Source organism: Pituophis catenifer, unplaced genomic scaffold (assembly GCF_029215685.1).
Source record: "Pituophis catenifer annectens isolate HBS135680 unplaced genomic scaffold, rPitCat1.0.hap2 SCAF_2, whole genome shotgun sequence".
Lineage (NCBI taxonomy): Eukaryota > Metazoa > Chordata > Lepidosauria > Squamata > Colubridae > Pituophis > Pituophis catenifer.
The window spans coordinates 195000085-195021528 of record NW_027256882.1 but is presented as its reverse complement, the minus strand read 5'-3'; the positions used below and the strand labels follow the sequence as shown (position 1 = coordinate 195021528).

The window sequence follows — 21444 nt, the reverse complement described above, 5'->3', positions numbered from 1 at the left end:
GCCTACTTGATACAAGCATTGCAAAAGCTGTTGAAATAATGCAGTTTGCCAGCTGTTTCAGAATAGTTTATTTTCAAAAATAGTAAAATTATAGAGTACTATGAGAAGAAAAGACACTTCTGTTCTATTTGATGCTGATGTTCCCTTCTTATGTATAAGTTACTTTTCTCTTAAATGAGAAGGCTCTGTTTGCTAAAGATATTTAACACAAATTAATTAATTTTGTTTTATAGGGCAATATTATCATTGTCTTTTTATTAATTTATTTTTAAATTTTACTTCTACTCTGCCACAATCAAATCCTTGGCAATCTATAGGCTATATAAATAAAAATTGAAATATCCATGCTGAAGTTAAAACCAATCAAAACAGCTATAAGGATGATAACTTTTAATCTTATTTTCTTTTTGGTTTGCCTCCCATATTCATCTCTTAAGTCTTTTACTCCCTCTACATCTAAATCTATCTTCTGTTTATATGATCTAACTTTTTCTCCCTTCTCTACCCTTTCCCACTGTCTGGTTCCAGAACTATCTACTCCTGGCCCCTTCTCTTTTCTCCAGCTCTCTTCCTGTTTCTCCTGTTCCCTTTTTACATCTTTTACAGTATGTTCCTCCTTTTTTAATTCCTTAACGCTGTTGGCTTTAATAATATCTCGTCCTTGTTGATTTCTTTCTGTTGATTTCTCAGTTCTGCTTTTCCCTCTGTTTCTTCTGATGTTTCCATTCTTTCTTCATTGTCCTGGTCTTTCTCTATTATCTCTTGTAATATATTTTCTAATTTTTGGTCTATAAGCTCAAATATCTCCTCAATGCTTTGAAACAACTCCATTCTGCTTTTCTTCTCTCACTTCTATCTTGTGTTGCATCTGTATTTAATATGTTTCCTTTTTGGCCAATTGTCCAGGAGTCATTAATTCAATACAAAATTTCCAAATCTCAGTTTTAAATATCTCATCAATAATCAATCCAGTCAATCCAATCAATTTAAATTCACCAGAGGGTTGTCCACATCTCTTCAATTTGCAATGCAAATTGCAATTGATCACTTTTATATGATCAATAGTATTCAGGGGTCTCTTAACTGCAATTCTTATTTAATATTCAAATCTCTAGTGGTCTTAGGGCAGGTACTTATCCAGCAGATATTTTTAGTCTCTTTAAATAGTTAGACAGTTCCCTTTTCATCAGCAGATGGCACTCTTGCTTCAGTCTGCTCAGCCTCTCTGTGATGTTATTAGTAAGTACCATTTAATTATTTTAAATTATAAGTCTGGCAATTGAGCAATAGTAGAAAAATAAAATTTGGGATTGTAATTCCAGTGTTTTGAAAATGCCTCAACAATGCCACATCTTTAACTTTGAGAATCCAAGTTTCTATTCATTTTAAAAAGTAATTTTTTCCTCTCAAATCCTTGGTATTTTTTCAAGTATGGTATGCTGCTTCAACAAATAGTTCTGAATATACTTCCCCCTTAGATTTCTTGGGGTCCAATTTCAACAAAAAAATTTTCTCACCCAGTTCACACACCATTCACTTTCTCCGCTCCTGCACTATCTTAGTTTTTCTGATTGTCCCTGACTTCATGGCAGCCATTTTGACTGCTGCTGCTCTTCGTCTTCGGAGGGGGTTTCCAAATCAGGGAGGAGAGATGCAGCTCTCCTCGACCTGCACGGTGGTCCCCCTTTACTTCGCCTCCCCTCCAGGGTGGCTATGGCCCCAATTTGGAGCCCTCTAATGGAGATAGCTCGGAATGGGCTGTGGAGCTCATGGTCCTGCTTCTGAAGGCACCGGAAGTACATCTAGAAGTTTATATCTGATCTTTTTTGGTTGGTTGGTTGATGACTTCATGCTCCTCAACTGAGGACTGAGTTGTGAAAATGGGCAGATAAAAAAAGCTGCTCATCCCAGATCAGGTGCCATAGACTAAATTCCTGTTGTTGTTATAGCACTGAAAGATTTTCCAAATAGTCTTGCCCCTCAAAGCAATCCTTCTGACCCCACCAGTTGCAAGTTAAGCAAGGAATTACTAAAGAATGATAATTGAGAGGACTACTGTGGTTCAGAGGAGAGCACCTTCTGTCTCAGAAAGAGCTGGGTGCAAGGAACAAAACGCTTCTCCTTACCACAGTGTTTCCTCTACATATGCAGGTACAATGCAAATTGCAGATTATTCAAACAGAAGGTGTTTGACCGCCAACATACCAAAATAGAAAAGACTGTCACTTCTTCTCCTGAAAACATATCCAGTAGCACGAGGTCCATTTATATCCGCTCCCTTCTCAAGCAAAGCTTTCACCAGGCCCAGGTTTTTGTTTACCACAGCTATGTGAAGTGCTGTTTCCCCTGTAATACACAACATTAATTTTAAAAAAAACTTGTAGCATCTTGAAATTCCACATGTGTGCATTTCTGTGTGCGTGGCTATATGTATATATGTGTATATGTATATAAGCATCCATAGTCATGCATTTACATGAACTACATGAACCTATTTCATCAGATTATCATGGCCTCTGGTGACATTGACTCCAGAAAGTCATGAAAGGTTATCATCAGTCTTTTTCAACTCAGATTCTTTGAACTGAATCCCTTGTTGGATCAAGAAGAGCTATTAGCAACTGATCTTAACTAATAGAGCTCAGTTTTTCTAATGAAAATGGAGTTCCTGAGGAGACTTTTCCTATCTGTTTTATTAAATCTATACCCCCCCCTCCCCACACCCCTAAAAGAAGTTGGTACCTACAGAAAAAGTTCTGCAAGAAATAGTAGTAGGCTTATACCAAGGCAAATATTGGCTGAATGTTCAAAGTAATGAGTAGGGCTGAAATAATTGCCTGCACTCGAACCAAAAGATTGGGTTCTGGACCACAGAGAATTTAGTTTGGCTCATCATGTCTACAGAGACTGTACTCTCCTTTAATTCAGATTGCTCTATCTACTTCTTAGTAGCTTCCTGACAGGATCACAACATAAAGAGGACACCTGTACTCCATGAAGCACAAAGTTATTATAATGCTGTTAAATCTTAAAACGGTGTAAATTTCCCTGTTATTTCCTCTACAACAGAAATTGGTTATTCCTCTGGAAACCATGATCAGCTTCCTTGAGAGCTCATTATACGATCAATGTAGTTTATAGATTAGTATCTCATGAACAACATAAATACATATTTTAAATCACTTATAGTTTATATCAGCCTCATGCATTTTCAAAGAAGTTCATCAGGGTTAAATGCAGAAGGGAATTGAATTTGATTCAGTGTTAGTTTGGAGGCTGGATTTAATTATTAATGCAATTGCAAAGTTAATTGCCGTTAAAAATGAATACCCAGGTTCTCATTCAAGAGTTTTAATGTTTAATGCGCTGCTTAATATTCCATCTTGAATTTCTTAGAAGATATTTCTCAGGGGCCTAGTATGAGGCAGCAGCAAAATGGCTGAACTGTGAGGTCCTTGATTCAGATTTCACCAGAACCTCCCTACATGGGAATACTAATCCATTTTGAATATGTAGTGCTTTAAGTTGCACTACTATGTCCATTTATATTTTGATATCAGCAGTTATACTTTTTATTCCTTTCAATAATAGTCTCTCACATGGAATTAGTCTTTTGTTTATTTTTACACTGGGGATTCTTAGCATTTTCATCAGAATTGCAAAAATGTCTTTCCACCAAAATCACAACATTTCCGCCAGAACTACAAATTCTGTCAGTATGAAGCTTAGATTGCAATCACTTACAATGAGCCATTTTATTGTCCATTCACATAACTTAGTTCATTCCATTCCTTTTTGCTCCTAGTATTTGGTGTCATTTGAATATATGAGTACTTCGTTGTTCATGTCATATTTCAAATTGTTTATGGATCAAGTAAAACATTAGCTTACAATGCACATCAGGTTCTCAAATATACTCTTACTTTAAACAAGGCAAATTATATTCTCAGTTGCACACACAGTTTATATGGCAAGTTATTAGCCAAATTATATGTCTAAAACATGTATCCTAAAACATATTCAATATTTCACTGTTTCTGGGCACTGTAAAGAGAAATTGGACTTAAATGGTTATATTATCACAGTCTGTTGTAGAATAAATGGTTGTCTGGGATTCATCTATAGCAGTGGTTCTCAACCTTCCTAATCCCGTGACCCTTTAATACAGTTCCTCATGTTGTGGTGACCCCCAACTATAAAGTTATTCCTAAAACCATTGAAAATATGTGTTTTCCGATGGTCTTAGGCCAGGGGTCCCCAACCTTTTGGACCTCAGGGACCACCAAGTTCATAATTTTAAATTTCGCAGACCACTAATATGAATCCAGTGCGCTGCTTGCTGAAGCACCTGGACTCCCAATGACGGGATGGGGTCCTTCAGGTACTCTCCCTCCTATCTCTCTCTCTCTCTCTCTCCCACTCTTTCTCTCTCATTCTCTCTTTCTCTCTCTCATTTTCTCTTTCTCTCTCCCCCCTCTCTTTCTCTCTCTCCCACTCTTTTTCTCTCATTCTCTCTTTCTCTCTCCCCCTCTTTCTCTCTCTCTCCCCCACTCTCTCTCTCATTCTCTCTTTCTCTCTCCCCCTCTCTTTCTCACTCTTTCTCTCTCCCACTCTTTCTCTCTCATTCTCTTTCTCCCCCCTTTCTCTCTCTCTCTCCCTAATTCTCTTTCTCTCTCCCCCTTTCTCTCTCTCCCCCACTCTTTCTCTCTCTTTTTCTCTCCCCCACTCTTTCTCTCTCTTTTTCTCTCCCCCCTTTTTCTCTCTCTCCCACTCTTTCTCTCTCATTCTCTCTTTCTCTCTCCCCCTCTTTCTCTCTCTCTCTCCCTCACTCTCTCTCTCTCATTCTGACTCTCTCACTCTGATTCTCTTTCATTTTCTCTCTCATTCTCTCTCTGATTCTCTGATTCTCTCTCTTTCATTCTCTATCTCTCATTCTCTCTCTCTCACTCTCTCTCTGATTCTCTCTCTCTCTCATTCTCTTTCATTCTGTCTTTCTCTTTCATTCTTTGTCTCTTTCTCTCTCTGTCTCATTCTGATTCTCTCTCTTTCTCTCTCTCTCTCTTTCTCTCTCTCTCTCTTTCTTTCTCTCTCTCTTTCTTTCTCTCTCTCATCTCATGGGCCAGCCAGTGTCTTGGGGCTGAGAGGAAGTCAAGCATCTCCCTGAGAGACCGAGGGCCGGAAGAAGTGTGGGAGCGAAGCACTACTTGAACTTGCGTGGCATGAGCATTCGCCTTGGTATATCTGCGCCAGCCAGTAGCCAAGGCAGCCCTCATCTCTCTGCTGAAAGTGTGGCATCAGGATTCTGCCTTGGTATATTTGCGGCGCAAGGCAGCCCTCATCTCCTGCCACTTGGGACTCAGAGCGGTAAACGGTGACTGGTCCGGGGAGCAGATGGATTTTGCTCTCCATTGCGGACGCCAGATCGGCCCCCTGCAAGCTCTCATTTCTTGAGGAGCACTCCCTGAAGCGGGGCTGGAAACTTTGGTCGGGCTCCTTGAGAGATGAGAGCTTGCAGGAGGCCCATCTGGTGTCTGCAATGGAAAGCAAAATCCAGCTTCTTCTCTCTGCTGTAAGTGCGGCATCAGGATTCCGCCTTGGTATATTTGCGGCGCAAGGCAGCCTTTGTTTCCTGCCGCTTGGGACCTGGAGCCGTAAACAGTGTCTGGTTTGGGGAGCAGCCAGATTTTGCTCTCCATTGCTGATGCCAGATCAGCCCCCTGCAAACTCTCGTCTCTCGAGGAGCCCAACCAAAGTTTCCCGCACCACTTCAGGGAGAGCTCCTCGAAGACGAGAGCTTGCAGGGGGCCGATCTGGCATCTGCAATGGAGAGCAAAATCCGGCTGCTCCCCGGACCAGTCACAATTTACCTCTCCAAGTCCCAAGCATCAGGAGATGAGGGCTGCCTTGTGCCACAAATATACCAAGGCGGAATCCTGATGCCGCACTTACAGCGGAGAGAAGAAGCTAGATTTTGCTCTCCATTGCAGACACCAGGTCGCCCCCCTGCAAGCTCTCATCTCTCGAGGAGCCCGACCAAAGTTTCCAGCCCCACTTCAGGGAGACGAGAGCTTGCAGGGGGCTGATCTGGCATCCAGATTAGAGAGCAAAATCCGGCTGCTCCCCGGATCAGACACCATTTACCACTCTGAGTCCCAAGCGACAGGAGAGGAGGGCTGCCTTGCACCACTAGCTGGTACAAATATACTGAGGCGGAATGCTGTTGCCGTGCAAATGAAAGTAGTGCTTCGCTCCCGCAGCTTCCAGCCATCGCAAACGCTGCTTCTTCCCGCTTCTGCCGCCCTCTCCCGCACTGCCACAACAGCACCATTCATTCCAGATAGTGAGGGCTGTGCTCCTTTTTCCATATTACACCACCTGCAAAAATGCAAAAATACGAACATTTCTCCACGGACCACCAAAGGACCACCAGTTGGTGACCACTGTCTTAGATGACCCCTGTGAAAGGGTTGTTCAACCCCCAAAGGGGTCGCGACCCACAGGTTGAGAACTAATCTATAGTGACTCTTTTTAACTTATACGCCATTCTTATCCTAAATAAAATATGCATTGAAGTGCATTCTTCTCATCGGAAAATCAGCTTCCATACAGTAACCCTTCTGAAAAGGTCCATCATGCCCCATTATCATCTGAAGACTTGGAAGTGGGCCTGAATGGTAATTGGAGAAAAATGAAGGAACATCTTGCCATGAGTAATCCCATTATCTTATTTTCTATAGCTGGGTATCATGAAAAGACCTATTTCAATAGAGTTTCCATAAATATATTCTGGGGTTATTTTTTCCCTCTGATTGTGAGCCAGAAGGTGACTAATTATGTTTACGATAACTGATGCTTTCTTCATTGATATTTTAGTCAAAGCATGAGACATAAATCCAATAATCATAATAATTACCAGCATACAGCTCAGAGGTCACAGGTTCATTCACAAGTTCTGGAGCTGCATTGATCAAGAGCTGAGCAGCTTCTAAATTATTGTATAAGGCAGCTACATGAAGAGCGGTCTCCCCAACAGCACCTACAAAGAGTATCAAAAGAAAGAGAAGCTATCATTGATTCCGTTGACAGTTGCAAAACAAAATGGCAGCTCAGAGCTGAAACTCCGAGGCTAGGAGGGAGATGTTTCGACATTTTCAAGAGTGTGGGAGTCAATTAACCATCCACAGACCCCCCCTCCCAGCAAGCTGAGGTATTTTTGGCTCAATAGAGCTGTGGATGGAGCCCAAGGATAAAACCCGAGCCGAGCCCGAAGATCAGCTGTTTGTCAGTAAAAAGACTGAGGGCGGTGGGGAGGATGTCAACATCAAAACCTGGCTGTCATGACCGGGTCAACCACTGAGTCTAATACAGCTGATGAAATGGTTGGTGAGACGGTGGCAACAGCGACTCCGGATAGGGTGTTGATAATGATGCCTGGGCTAATAGGCGCTGCATGTAGCAACACGGCGGCGATGATGTCTATGGCAAGGGGGGTTACCACAATGGCGAGGGGAATGGCGCTAATGGCAGCGACGGCGACGGCAACACCAGGAGGCTGCAAGGAAGCCCTCGTTGTTAATAGAGGAGAGGGCAATGCTGCAAAGGCTATAAATGTTAGGATCCCTTCAACCTCTAGGGATCTGTTGCACTCCTCTTTCTTGAAACTCTGAGGACTTATTAAACTAATTGAACTAAGTAGCCTGAGCAAGGTGATGGATAGGGACTGAGGATTACAAACTGGAGATGATGACTTACTCTCCCCCTCAACTGTCCCTCTCTCCTTTATCAGATCTAGATCTATTACGACCACTCAGCATTAACTTGCAATCTTAGATCGATCTGCAGCTTTATTTACCACCTATTCCCCCAAGATTACCCTGATTATTTAACCCTAAATACTTTGTCCAGTGGTTCTGCCTTACTTTTTTGATCTAATCCTCGGCCATCGCTGGTATCAGGACTGGAGGAGATACAGACATCAAAAGTCTTGGATTATGGGGAGATAGACCACCTTCTCTTTGTTTGTTTCAAATGGTTTGGTCGCTGTGCGAGGACGACCCTTTGAGACCTCTACCCCCACCTCCTTTGGATGGACTTACTACAACCACAAGACTTCCCATCGTCGTGAGAGGGCGATGATGTTCTGATGTATTGACATTTGTAACATACTGGTCTCCCTTTTACATCTATTTCCTCCCTTATTTTAAATTACCTGTCTTAACCATCTCTAACACTCTTAGAAGAAAATGATCCTTCATCTCCTTCAACTCGCTCCTATCTTTGAGGTATTCAACTGCGGAGCTCCTTGCACTGTGAGATTCCCCCCTCTCGCATGTCTGGCCCTCTCAGTTATCAAGGGCCGCCCTTGAGGACGGGTTTTGGAATCCTGAGAGGTGGTTTGCAAAAAACCGACGGCTTTGGGGGGTTTTAGATAAATCTTTAAGTTCTATTTTAAGGGGTTCTGGGAGGGATTGTGGGAATGGATCTGGGGGGATCCATAAATCCACTGAAAGGGGTAATGGGTCTGATAATCATGGTGGGGAGGATGGAGACAGAAATCTGACAAGGATGCAGGGGGATGAAGCGATGGGCATTAGTATAGTAAGTGGGAGGGGCAGATATGACGGCTGCAGGGGGCCATATTATGTTTCGGGAGTGCGCACTCGATGTTTACGAGCGATTGCCCACTCCGACCCCCAAAGCACTGCTCGTTTCCCGGGTTGTTTAGAGTCTCAGACCCTGGGTCTACGGCTGATGTTATGTAATGCCATGTCAGTGGTAAATAAAGCCCCCCTCATTCATGATCTTATTTCAGAGGGGGGTGCTGACCTGGCAGGGATTACGGAGACCTGGTTAGGCCAGGAGGGAGGAGTTCCCCTTGTGGAAATGTGCCTGCCAGGTTTCCGTGCATTCCATCAGCCAAGAACTCAGGGAAGGGGTGGGGGAGTGGCAGCAATCATTAGAGAAAGTCTTTGCCCGAGGGAGGCCACTGTTCCTCAGATAGCCGGATGTGAGTCCCTCCTTGTGAAGTGGGGTCGGGGGATTCAGATGGGCCTACTGATTGCGTACCTGGCTCCCTGCCACGTAACAGCGGTCCTGCCTGAGCTGCTCGACATTATAGCCGGGGTGGCGGTGGAAACCCCCAGACTTATTGTTATGGGGGATTTTAACCTGCCATCTGCTGGTGAGATGTCGGAGACGGCTCGGGAGTTCATGGCTTCCATGACGGCCATGGACCTGACCCAGGTAGTTCAAGGCCCCACCCACTTGGGGAATCACACTCTGGACTTGATTTTTGTCTCTGATCAGTGGCTGAATGATCTAAGAATAGGGGACATAGACATCAAGCCCTTGTCATGGTCTGATCATTCTCTCCTTCACATGGACTTTCAAGTCACTTCCACCCACCGCAGGGAGATGGAACCAACCAAATGGTTCCGTCCCAGGCGCCTGATGGACCCTGAAAGGTTCCTGATGGAGCTTGGGCCATTTCCTGAGACTCTGGTTCACGACTCGACTGAGGACCTGGTGGTCGCCTGGGACAGGGTGGCTACTGGGGCCTTGGACCGCGTCGTGCCTTTGCGGCCTCTGACCCGATGCCGATCTCGTCTAGCTCCTTGGTTTTCCGAGGAGCTGAGAGAGATGAAGCGTCGGAAAAGACGCCTGGAGAGCGATTGGAGGACAAGCCGATCTGAATCTGACCGAACACAGGTGAGATCTTATATTAAGACCTACCTAGTGGCGATAAGAGCGGCGAAGTCTAGCTACTTCTCCGCTCTTATTGCATCTGCAGAGAACTGCCCAGCTGTGCTGTTTAGGGTGACCTGCTCCCTACTTCAGGTGGGGGTACGGGAAGATCCCTTAAAGGGTCGAGCTGAGGATTTTGTGCAATTCCTGCATGATAAAGTCACTCAGATTCGGGAAGGCCTGGACTCCGATTGGGTAGATCCAGGGGAGGAGACGGGGGCAGGTCTTGAGAGCGTTATCTGGGAAGAGTTTGACTCTATGGCTCCTGAGGACATGGACAGGATTCTGGGCAAGCTTAACGCTGCCACATGTTTATTGGACCCGTGTCCCTCCTGGTTGGTACTGGCCTCTTGGGAGTACACGAGGCTGGCTCCAGGGGATTATAAATGCTTCTCTGAGTGAGGGTGTCTTTCCCGCTGCCTTGAAAGAGGCGGTTGTGAAGCCCCTCCTCAAGAAGCCTTCCCTGGACCTGGCTATATTATCAAATTATCGTCCAGTCTCCAATCTTCGCTTTGTTGCAAAGGTTGTTGAGAGTGTGGTGGCGCGACAACTACCCCGATACCTGGATGAAGTTGTCTATCTGGATCCATTCCAGTCGGGCTTCAGGTCACGATACAGCACAGAAATGGCATTGGTCGCATTGGTGGATGATCTCTGGAGGGCTCGGGACAGAGGTTGCTCCTCTATCCTGGTCCTTTTAGATCTCTCAGCGGCTTTTGATACCATCGACCATGGTATCTTACTGCACCGGCTGGAGGGGTTAGCAATAGGGGGCACCGTGCTTCGGTGGTTCTCCTCCTTCCTCTCTGACCGTTCGCAGTTTGTGTTGGCAGGGGGGCAGAGGTCGACCTCGAGGCACTTTATTTGTGGGGTGCCGCAAGGGTCAGTCCTCTCACCCCTTCTGTTCAACATTTATGTAAAACCGCTAGGTGAGATCATCCATGGTTTTGGGGTGAGTGTTCATCAGTATGCTGATGACACACAGCTATACATCTCCACCCCAGACCACCCCAATGATGCCCTTGCTGTGATGTCCCGTTGCCTGGAGGCCGTGCGGATCTGGATGGGGAGAAACAAGCTCAGACTCAACCCCTCCAAGACCGAGTGGCTGTGGCTTCCGGCGTCCCGGTATAGTCAGCTGGTACCATCACTGACAATAGGGGATGAGATCTTGCTCCCCACAGAGAGGGCCCGCAACTTGGATGTCCTCCTGGATTCACGGTTATCTTTAGAAGATCATTTGACGGCCGTGGCCAGGGGTGCCTTTTATCAGGTTTGCCTGATCCGCCAGTTGCGTCCCTTTCTGGATCGGGACGCCTTGCGCACGGTCACTCATGCCCTAGTTACCTCCCATATGGACTACTGTAATGCTCTCTACATGGGGCTCCCCTTGAAAAGCACCCGGAGGCTCCAACTGGTCCAGAACGTAGCTGCGTGGGTGATTATGGGCGCAGCTCGTTACGCCCATGTAACACCTCTCCTACGCGAGCTGCACTGGCTCCCGGTGGTCTTCCGGGTGCGATTCAAGGTGTTAGTTATCACCTTTAAAGTGCTCCATGGCTTAGGACCTGGGTACCTACGAGACCGTCTTTTGCCACCAATAGCCTCCCACCGACCAGTTCGTTCTCACAGGGAGGGACTACTCAGGGTACCGTCAGTCAAATTATGTCGACTGGCGACTCCCAGGGGGAGGGCCTTCTCTGTGGGGGCTCCAACCCTTTGGAATGAACTGCCCCCGGAGATACGGAATATCCCTGATCTCCGTGCTTTCCACCGTGCCCTCAAGACCCTGATGTTCCAACAGGCAGGACTAAACATACAAACATGTGAATGATTTTTTAAATGTTATCTAATTCTGGGTTTTATTTAATTGACCAAACTAAGTAATAATTTTAATTAGCAATTTTATGATGTTTGTGTGTCTATATTTTTCTTGACTGTACACCGCCTTGACTCCTACGGGAGAAAGGCGGTATAGAAATATAATAAATAAATAAATAAATAAATAAATAAATAAATAAATAAATAAATAAATAAATATCATGACATTGCAATTATCTGGGGATAGTCCCTCTAGAGATAGCCACAACTATGACAATTATGTTTATAGGTCACAACAGACAATGCTGGACAAGTCTATTCCTGGGATCTCTTGTATGTGGCCTCTCTCCTGACAGACGATAAATGTGAGTGACCCTGCCATATGCCTTATGGATTCATGGATCTGAAGCTGTCCTTGCATATGCCAATCAACCACATTTCTACCACCATCTCTGCTTTGCTCCTCAAATTGTGCTTTCTCTTAATAGGTAATAGGGCCATGATAAATAGGTTGGATCACTACCTCGTTCATGAAGGTCACAGGTATGGCTCGCTATCAGCTTCTGGATGGCTGAGATATCATTTTCTTTTGCACCCAGGAGGAGGGGAGATTCCCAGATCCTGTAGCAAGCAGGAACAAAAGGTAATCAGTTCAGAATACTACAGAATACAATTCACATAGAAATGTCTTTTCATCTCTCTTGTCGTCATCATCATCATCAGCTCTTGTCTTTCTAAACTAGGAAAATTATTATTTTTAATCATAAGGCAATGAAAAAAATCCCAAGAAATAAGTAGATATCATCTATAACAAGTTATCTTCAATCCAAGCCCAGCCATTTTTATTATGTTTTAAAGGGGGCAGTGTTATTTTGCCCATAAGACCCATAGATGGTAAAGGTATGTCAATATAAGCCACCAATCTGGAAAGTTAAAGAAGAGATCATCAGTTAGCCGAGAAGGTCCATTCCATTGTGTGATAGGCCGTAGGCCGTCTCAGACATGTTGCCTGCTTTTAATTTCAATTTTCTAAATTTAAAGGGGACAGTGTTATTTTAGAATAGTTATTTCTGAAATTTGTATTGTTCTTTCTCTTGTTACAGGATATTGAATACAAAGACTTAGTTACTAATTAGGTAATAACACCATAGAATGCCTTCAGGAATAGGTTTTTTTAAAAACATGGTAATTTACTGTTTTTTATTTTTCTTAATACAGCTCCATAGGGATTATTTTCAAAAGCAACAAATCAGCCGCAAACTAGCAAATGCAAAATGTCAATGTAAGTCAATGCAGAATTAATGAATGTTGGAGCAATGCAGATACATATCACAGATACATATCAAAACTATGCCAATAGATACATTATCTGAAGCTTCTCTGGTGTTTCACTTTATACCACAACTTCAATTGTACTCTACTTTCTTTTATTTTCTCAGAAGGTACACTAAAAGCCTTGTGTTTTGTTAGCCTCAGTCAGAATAATGATAAAGAGTTGCCCATCAGTAGATTTTGTGTAGCTCAGTCATAGAGCAAACTTTAAGTATGCAATAGTTACTTTGATAAGATGCACATCCAGGAAAAGGAGACACCAGCATTTACATTTTGGTTCAAATCTACAATAGATATTGAGCTAAAGAAAATGAATATTGCATTGAGTACTAAAGTCCAGATTTAGTACAAACCCTGAATATATGTTGTGCACACTTTTAATTTAAACTTTAAAAAATGACATGGAACCTATTTAAGCCATCATTAATTTAAAAAATAAGTGTAGGTGGCTGAGGCATTCTCAATTGCTGATTTATGTCTGTCAGGGAAAAAATACACTCAATTTTTAAAACTTAATTTGTGGTAAAATCTAAAGTGTTGAAATCCATGAGAATTTTTGCTTTTCTTATTGTACAGAAATGTTATCTATATTATGGTTGTTATTCACTTTTTACTTTAGGAAATTTGAGGTTAGCATTATCTATTTCACTATAGCCGTTCCATTACAAACTAAAGAAATAGCATTTCATAAATATATAAAATATTGCAAGCAGAATTGTGCTTGAGTCCTCCCTTCTATTCTAAGCCTTCAGTAAATATTTAAAACCTGAAAACTATCAGTTCTATTAAGCTTGTCTTAATTCTATCCCTACTAACCATAACAGATCTTACCTTGCTAAAAGTTAAACATATTTCTTAGCCGATAAATGCACCTCCAAGGGTTGATTTATAGAATCTATAAAAGTTTCAGTTAGCTCACCACCAGGAGATCAATTTAGCAATTTCCTAATAACAGACACAGCATAAATAGATCATATTTCTGTGTAAAAGAAGCAATGCATGTTCTACTGAGTCAGTGTTCCTCTTTTTATAAGAGCAAAGGTGCTGCTTATATGCAATTTTCTAGTATCTACCAACTAAAATTGCTGATAGCATAACATTAAATCTGGTCAGAGCTAAAACTCTTCACTATTTTAGCATATGATACAGAACACCTAAGCAGCTGGTCGGAAACTACTATTAACACCCAGTAAGGGGAAATATTTTGGGGTGGCATTCAGAATAAGATCCAAATGTGTTCTTTAATTGGGTTGATAACATTATTCTGAAGAGCCCATTGATTTTGAAGAAAACTCATAACAGGTTTCTCTCCCATCTACCTTTAAAACTATATTTCAGCCCTACTGGACTTAGCCCTGAAAGGGGGAAAAATCAATTTTAAATGAAAAGAAAATTATAAACCATGGACTATAACAATTAGGCCATTGTTTCCATCCCCTGTTCAATGTAGAATCCAAAGTACTCTCATTTCAGAGATGTTTGTCTGGACTAAACTTGAACATATCTCTCTGGTAATTGGTTCTGCTGTAAATTCCTCTTACAATTAAGATTTTTTTAAAAAATATAGAATATAGAAAGTTTTGATCTTGAATTTGGATGGCATGCTTACTTATTTTATGATAACAAAGTGGATAAAGTATTTAAAAGCCACATACTTAGAGACTCTTTGATGAGAGTTTGGAAGAAGCACCGATTCAAATGGGATTATAAAATACCGCTATGGCTGGATCTTGGTCATATTATGTGGAATACAAATATAATGTCACTCGGGGGGGTTTTATACAAAGAGGTTCTTTTTACAGATGCGGGCAGATGGCAGTTGAAGACACTACAGACACTGTTGGACGAAGGGATTAATTTAACTTGGTTACAATACAATCAATTACAATTGAGATGGAGAGAGGACCAAAAAACTGGTATTATGTTGCATGAGGAAGAACTGGTTAGACATATAAAATAGAAAGGTCCAATGCATATTAGAAGGCTTTATAATGTTTTGTTGGAAAGGGATTCAGAAACTGAACTGGTTAAAGATTGTATGATTAAGTGGGCACAAAATTTTGAGGAGCCAGTGATGTTGGAAACATGGGAAAAAATTTGGGTTCAGAATGTTAAATTTACACAGTCGCAGAATCTGAGGGAAAATTTCTATAAAATGTTTTATAGATGGCATTTAGACCCCAAAAAATTGTCGTGCATGTACCCTAATGTTCAGCCAAAATGTTGCAGATGTGATTGTTTAGATGCTACATATTATCATGTTTGGTGGACTTGTAGGAAAGTTAAGGCTTTTTGGATAAAAATTTGGTGGGTCAAGCAGAATGTTTTGAAGAAAAAAATTCAATTTTCTCCACAATTGTTTTTATTGGTATAGTTAAGGGTTTTACTACGGGTGAAACAAAGTTGATATTGTACATGATAACAGCTGCGAGATTATTGATAGGTAAATATTGGAAGAATGAAGTTTTGCCCACGATTGAGGAATGGACTTTGAAGATGGCCAGTTTTGCAGAGATGGCAAAGATTTCAGCATTTTTAAAAGACTGTTCACAAGAGACTTATGAATGGGAATGGAAAAAGTGGATAGATTATGTTCAGAACAAATATCAAACTAGGAAGTACCAAACAGCTTTTATTTGAAAATGATATTTTAAGATAGAAATATTTCAGTGTAATGAAGATGAAAAACTTACAAGGAGGAGGGAGGGGTTCAAGTTTTATATAAGTTTTATATTAAGGGTTTTTTTTTACCTGATATAAGTATATTGTGTGGAAGTCCGGGGGGAGGGGAGGGCTAGGGAGGGTTAGGGAGGATGGGAAGTTCGGGGTGGGTAGAGGGGGGGGGAAAGGGGTGAAAATGTAATTGTAAAACTTTTGCAATAAAAAAAAAAAAGGCAAGCTCCAAAAAAACAATTGTATCAAAATGTTTAGACCTGTTTATTTGTAAGCTACTCCCTTGCATCTTTGTGACAGCCCAGGAAGATCAGTCACAATATTCCTGAACCAATAAAACCATCCCCTTAAGGTTAAATAACTATATTTATACAATAGCAGTGTTCCAATATCTAAAAGGCTATTATCTAAAAGAAGGGGGTCAACCTATTCTCCAAAGCACCTGAAGGCAGATCAAGAAGCAATGGATGGAAACTAATCAAGGATAGAACCAACCTAGAACTATGGAGAAATTTTCCTGGCAATTAGAACAATTAATGAGTGGAATGACTTGCCTCGAGAAGTTGTGGGTGCTCAAACACTGAGGGTGTTTAAGAAGATACTGGACACCCATTTGTCTGAAATGGTATAGGGTTTTCTGCTTGAGTAGGGTGTTGGACTAGAAGAATTCCAAGATCCCTTCCAACTCTGTTATAGGGAAGAGTTTGCTCCAAGTTCTCAGACTTTGGATATTTGTGAGAAGGAAAGAACCAGCCTCAATCCATTCCAGGATTGTTAAATATAATGTTTGCAAGATTCAAGTAGAAAAATACAATATACCCAGGTCTCTCAGTGTAATAAGATATGGAGTATTACTTAGTCTGATTTATTTTGGATGTGCTCAACTCTCTGAGTTGTCCAGTTTCCTTACAAAACTGTAAGAGGATCTATTTATCAGGACAGATGTGGTGAGGATGACAACATATTCTGTTCCAATGTTCAGCTGCAGATATTAAAACAGTGCATAACAAGACATTGTGATTGTGAAGTTAGATTCTGGAGCACTGAATGACCAAAACATTATCCCTATAATTATTCCCCATAAACTGCCATAAATAAAAGGAAGAAGCTAAATAAGTTGAGTTCTACAACTTGGTTGCCAACTGTAGTTTATTCAAATTCTATGAAAAATGTCAATGCTGCATTTTATTCAAAGGAAAGAATACAGAATAATTTTCTCCATCCTCTGGCCTCCATCTCAGTTTCAATCAGCGCTGGCTAAGAAATTCTGGGAGTTGAAGTCCACACATCATAAAGTTGCCAAGTATGAAAAAAAAACCCATTGATCTAAATAGATAATTAAATGAATACATAGGAAGCATATTTAGTTTTTACGTATTTTCCTGCCTCACAACTGAAAGACTCCCTATGGTTTATAGATCTGTAGGGCTTTGCAATAAAGGCACATTAGCAAGCAGTCCTCACACCAAGGGCCATCAGGTATATATCACTGAAATGACAATACATCATTTCAGAAAGAATTACATGGGAGAGCTGAGTTTACTTAATTTCATTCTTGTCTTTAATGCACAAAACAACCCTGTTCTTGGCTGTTTCCCACTCAAATTGTCTAATGACAGAATACCAGCCTACAATCAATGGGTGTGTGGGAATAGCTGAAGAATGTCAAGTCCTAACACCAGGAGGGATCATGCATGCCAGGCCAAGGTTGACTTCAGTTAAGGAAAACAGAACCTGTCAGAAAGGCAGCAGATCTACTGGGCAAAGTGCCACACCTCAGCCCTGATTCATAAAGCTCCCTGAGCTCTGTGCCAGCATATGCCCTGAAATGAGGAAATGCAGTTGGCACGGCTCCAAGCAAGAGCTCAAGCTGAACTGAAGGCAGCCTGGCACTGATTCCTGGCTTCCTATTCCCTCCTGTTTTAGAACTATCAGAGCACGCTGACGAGGTTTCTTTAACCCTCCTTCCATTTGTGAGAAAGGCTGATGTTAGGGTTTCTTTTCTGATAGTGCCTCATGAGGGCTAGCCTCATGAATTCCCTGAAAGGAAGGCAAGAATGGGAAGCAGGCATGATCAGAAACCTGGTTTTGCTTTTTTTTTTTTTAAATTCCTTTTTAACATAAACTTGGCTATCAGCAAGATTTAGTAACTATCATGGAGCATGGAGAGGGATAAAACGCAAGAGGGAAATAAGATTCCTTCCTGAATATCCCCCCTCAGCACCACTTTACATATAACACTCCCCCCCCCTTTTTTTTTAGGTTGGTCTTTATAAATAGGCACCACATTATAAATGGTTTCAGGAAGAAATGTTCTATACTGTATTATAAGACTTAACATTTTAGATGTACACATGCATTCCTCTTCCTTCTCACCTTCCCCAAAGTTTAAATCTCCCTTCATCTGCCCTCCCCAGATTGTTAGAAAGCAGCAAACAAACAGAGAGAGAGATAAAAAAAATATATCTGGAAGTGTGGGTGTGAGTGTGTTTCTGGGCAAAGGAACCAACACTCCAAGAATTTCCTAGCAGCAACAGGGAAAATAACCTGGAAGTATATCCAAAAACTAACTACCAATAATGAAATTTCAAACCCCTGTGTCCCCATGATAAACAATGGTAACTGTTTTGCAAAATACTGTAGGCTAAAAGGGAGGCTGTGCCTGACTCTCCCCTAACTATTTCCTCTGTAATCTTTTTCTATCTGGTCTGGATCAGATAGAAATTCCAATGTATGTTATAAAAGCAGAGGATGGATTTAAAGGAGTATGTTCTTCCTTCCATTTATCTCTTAACTGCATTGCAATTTAGAGACAAATGCAAGGGAGAAGATGCCCCTTTAAATGAATTTAGCAATAGCATGGAGCTGTACTTTGTCATATACTACAAAAAGAGAGAGTCAGGTTGTGGTCAATGTTTCCGATAGTCACTAATGCCTAAAATCATTCAACCTCATTACTGGCATTGTCACTTTTCATGGAAACCTGATAAATGGACAAAACCAACTTGAATGAATCTTTTTTTTTCCAGAGTAGTTCTTTGTATTGTGCACACACCTCCTTTTCACAGGCACCACTGAAAGCTGAATGCTATTATTGGGCAGATAAAAAAGATAATGGGTTTGTATGCATTCTCATAATGTATTATAGTGAAATGTAAAAAATATATAATGATCAAGTTTAGAAGACCGTCCAGCTCCTGGTGACTTTGGCTGGCACACAACATGAAAAGCAATAAAAAACAAAACAGAAAAGGTAAAAGAACAGCCAGTGTCTGAGAAGAAAGCGTTCAGCAACACACAAACTCATAAAGGGAGCCAACCAGTCTAACCAAGGAAAGTTTACAGAGACCTTTAAAAGAAACTCAGGGTGGGGGCCATATTGATCTGGGGTTGGGATGCTAATTCAGAGGATCAAGTAGTGACAAAGAAGATGTGTTTCCTGGGTCCCATTAGGTAATTATGTGAATGACAGGACTCAGAGCACACACACTTTAACTGATCAGAATAGATGGGCAGGTTAGTTAGTTCCTCGGATACAATAATAATGTAGTAATAACTACTTCCAAGTTATTGCTACATTGTAGAAGAAAGAATGGAAGTAAACTACAGAGGCCTAAGCACAACTAGTCTATATGAACAAAATGTTAAGAACTCACTGCCCAAGAACCACAGTTTCTCAAGTTTCCTGAGCTGCAGTGGGCTAAATTCTCTTATAAACACAAAGCACAGCATCTTCTACCACAGTATTTGTCAACTTCAGTCACTGTAAGGTGAATTCTGAGAGTTGGAATCCACCTATCTGCCTTGAAAGAGGCGGTGGTGAGGCCTCTCCTCAAGAAGCCGTCCCTGGATCCAGCAATATTGGCCAACTACCGTCCTGTCTCCAACCTTCGCTTCATGGCGCGACAGTTCCCACAATTCCTGGAGGAAACATCTTATCTAGATCCGTTCCAGTCGGGTTTCAGGTCTGGGCACAGCACGGAAACGGCATTGGTCGCGTTGGTTGATGATCTCTGGAGGGCTCGGGACAGGGGTTGCTCCTCTGTTCTGGTCCTGTTAGATCTCTCAGAGGCTTTTGATACCATCGACCATGGTATCATGCTGCACCGGCTGGAAGAGTTGGGGGTGGGAGGCACCGTGTTGCGGTGGTTCTCCTCCTTTCTCTCCGACCAGTCGCAGTTTGTGTTGGCAGGGGGGCAGAGGTCGACCTCGAGGCCTCTCATCTGTGGAGTGCCGCAGGGATCGGTCCTCTCGCCCCTTCTGTTCAACATTTATGTGAAGCCGCTGGGCGAGATCATCCGTGGCTTTGGGGTGAGATACCACAAGTACGCTGATGACATCCAGCTGTACATCTCCACCCCAGGCCACCCCAATGATGCCCTTGAAGTGATGTCCCAATGCCTGGAGGCTGTGTGGATCTGGATGGGGAGGAACAAGCTCAAGCTCAACCCTTCCAAGACTGAGTGGCTGTGGCTCCCGGCATCCCGATATAGTCAGTTGATTCCATCACTGACTATTGGGGGCGAGTCTTTGGCCCCCACAGAAAGGGCTCGCAATCTGGGAGTTAGCTGGATATGCAGCTGTCCTTGGAGGAACATCTGACAGCTGTAACCAGGGGACCTTTTGTCAGGTTCGCCTGATTCGCCAGTTGTGGCCCTTTCTTGATCGGGATTCCTTGTGCACAGTCACTCATGCCCTCGTCACCTCTCGCCTTGACTACTGCAACGCTCTCTACATGGGGCTCCCCTTGAAGAGCACCCGGAGGCTCCAACTGGTCCAGAATGCAGCAGCGCAGGTAGTGACGGGAGCAACATGGCCCTCCCATGTAACACCGCTCCTGCGCGAGCTGCACTGGCTCCCAGTGGTCTTCCAGGTGTGCTTCAAGGTGTTGGTTATCACCTTTAAAGCGCTCCATGGCATCGGGCCTAGTTATCTTCAAGACTGCCTGCTGCTACCGACGACCTCCCATCGTCCCGTGCACTCCCACAGAGAGGGCCTCCTCAGGGTGCCATCAGCCAATCAATGTAGGCTGGTGACCCCCAGGGGGAGGGCCTTCTCTGTGGGGGCACCTACCCTCTGGAATCAGTTGCCCCCAGAGATAAGGAGAATCCAAGACCTTAGTGCCTTCCGCCGTGCCCTTAAAACTCACTTTTTCCAGCAAGCCGGGCTGGCTTAAGAAGAAATTTTAAATGTTTTAATTGGTTTGTATTTTTAATCTTGGGCCAAATTTATATATATTTTAATTGTTTTTTAATATTTGTATTCCATGTTTTTTAATTCTGGCTGTACACCGCCCTGAGTCCTCAGGGAGAAGGGCGGTATATAAATTTAAAAATAAATAAATAAATAAATAAATAAATAAATAAATAAATAAATAAATAAATAAATCTTAAAATGGCTGAGGTTGAGACACATGGTGCTAGCACACATACCAGGATCCTTCCTCTTTAGGGTGTTTATTTATAGAGCCACTGTTTTTCTTTATGCAAATGGAAAAAAATACCAGAATATATGTTCATTTGGGGTTGGGTTGAGTGAGGGAGCAATGCAACTCTATGGCACTATAACCAACTCCAGTTCACACTGACCAAGGCAGAATATGGGTAAGGAAGAGAGTTGTATGTAGAATTTATCTTCCTAACTCAGGGGTTCGATTCAATTTGTGGATATGCATTCCAATTTAAGGGAACAGGAGCAAATGATGTATATTAGTTTCAAGCTCAAGCTAGAAACTTGAGCGACTACAGATCTTGGAAATCCAGAACTATTTTTTAACCAGATAAGCAGTATAACAATAAGCTACATTCTATCAAGTTCATGTTCCATCACAATCCACTTTAGTGGTCCCAGTTCTGATTTGTCCAAAACTTCTTA

At 42.4% G+C, this 21444-nt stretch overlaps 1 protein-coding gene across 1 annotated transcript in view; it reads right to left on the bottom strand.

The window, feature by feature from the left end:
* LOC139311058 (transient receptor potential cation channel subfamily V member 6-like) overlaps positions 1-21444 on the bottom strand; it is a 102079-nt gene that overhangs the window by 42673 nt on the left and 37962 nt on the right. Inside the window, exons 2-4 of the mRNA XM_070935388.1 lie at positions 12089-12186; positions 6914-7036; positions 2206-2346 (exon numbers count right to left, since the gene is read on the bottom strand). Of these exons, the coding sequence (XP_070791489.1) occupies positions 2206-2346; positions 6914-7036; positions 12089-12186 (362 nt within the window). The remainder of the gene's footprint in view (positions 1-2205; positions 2347-6913; positions 7037-12088; positions 12187-21444) is intronic.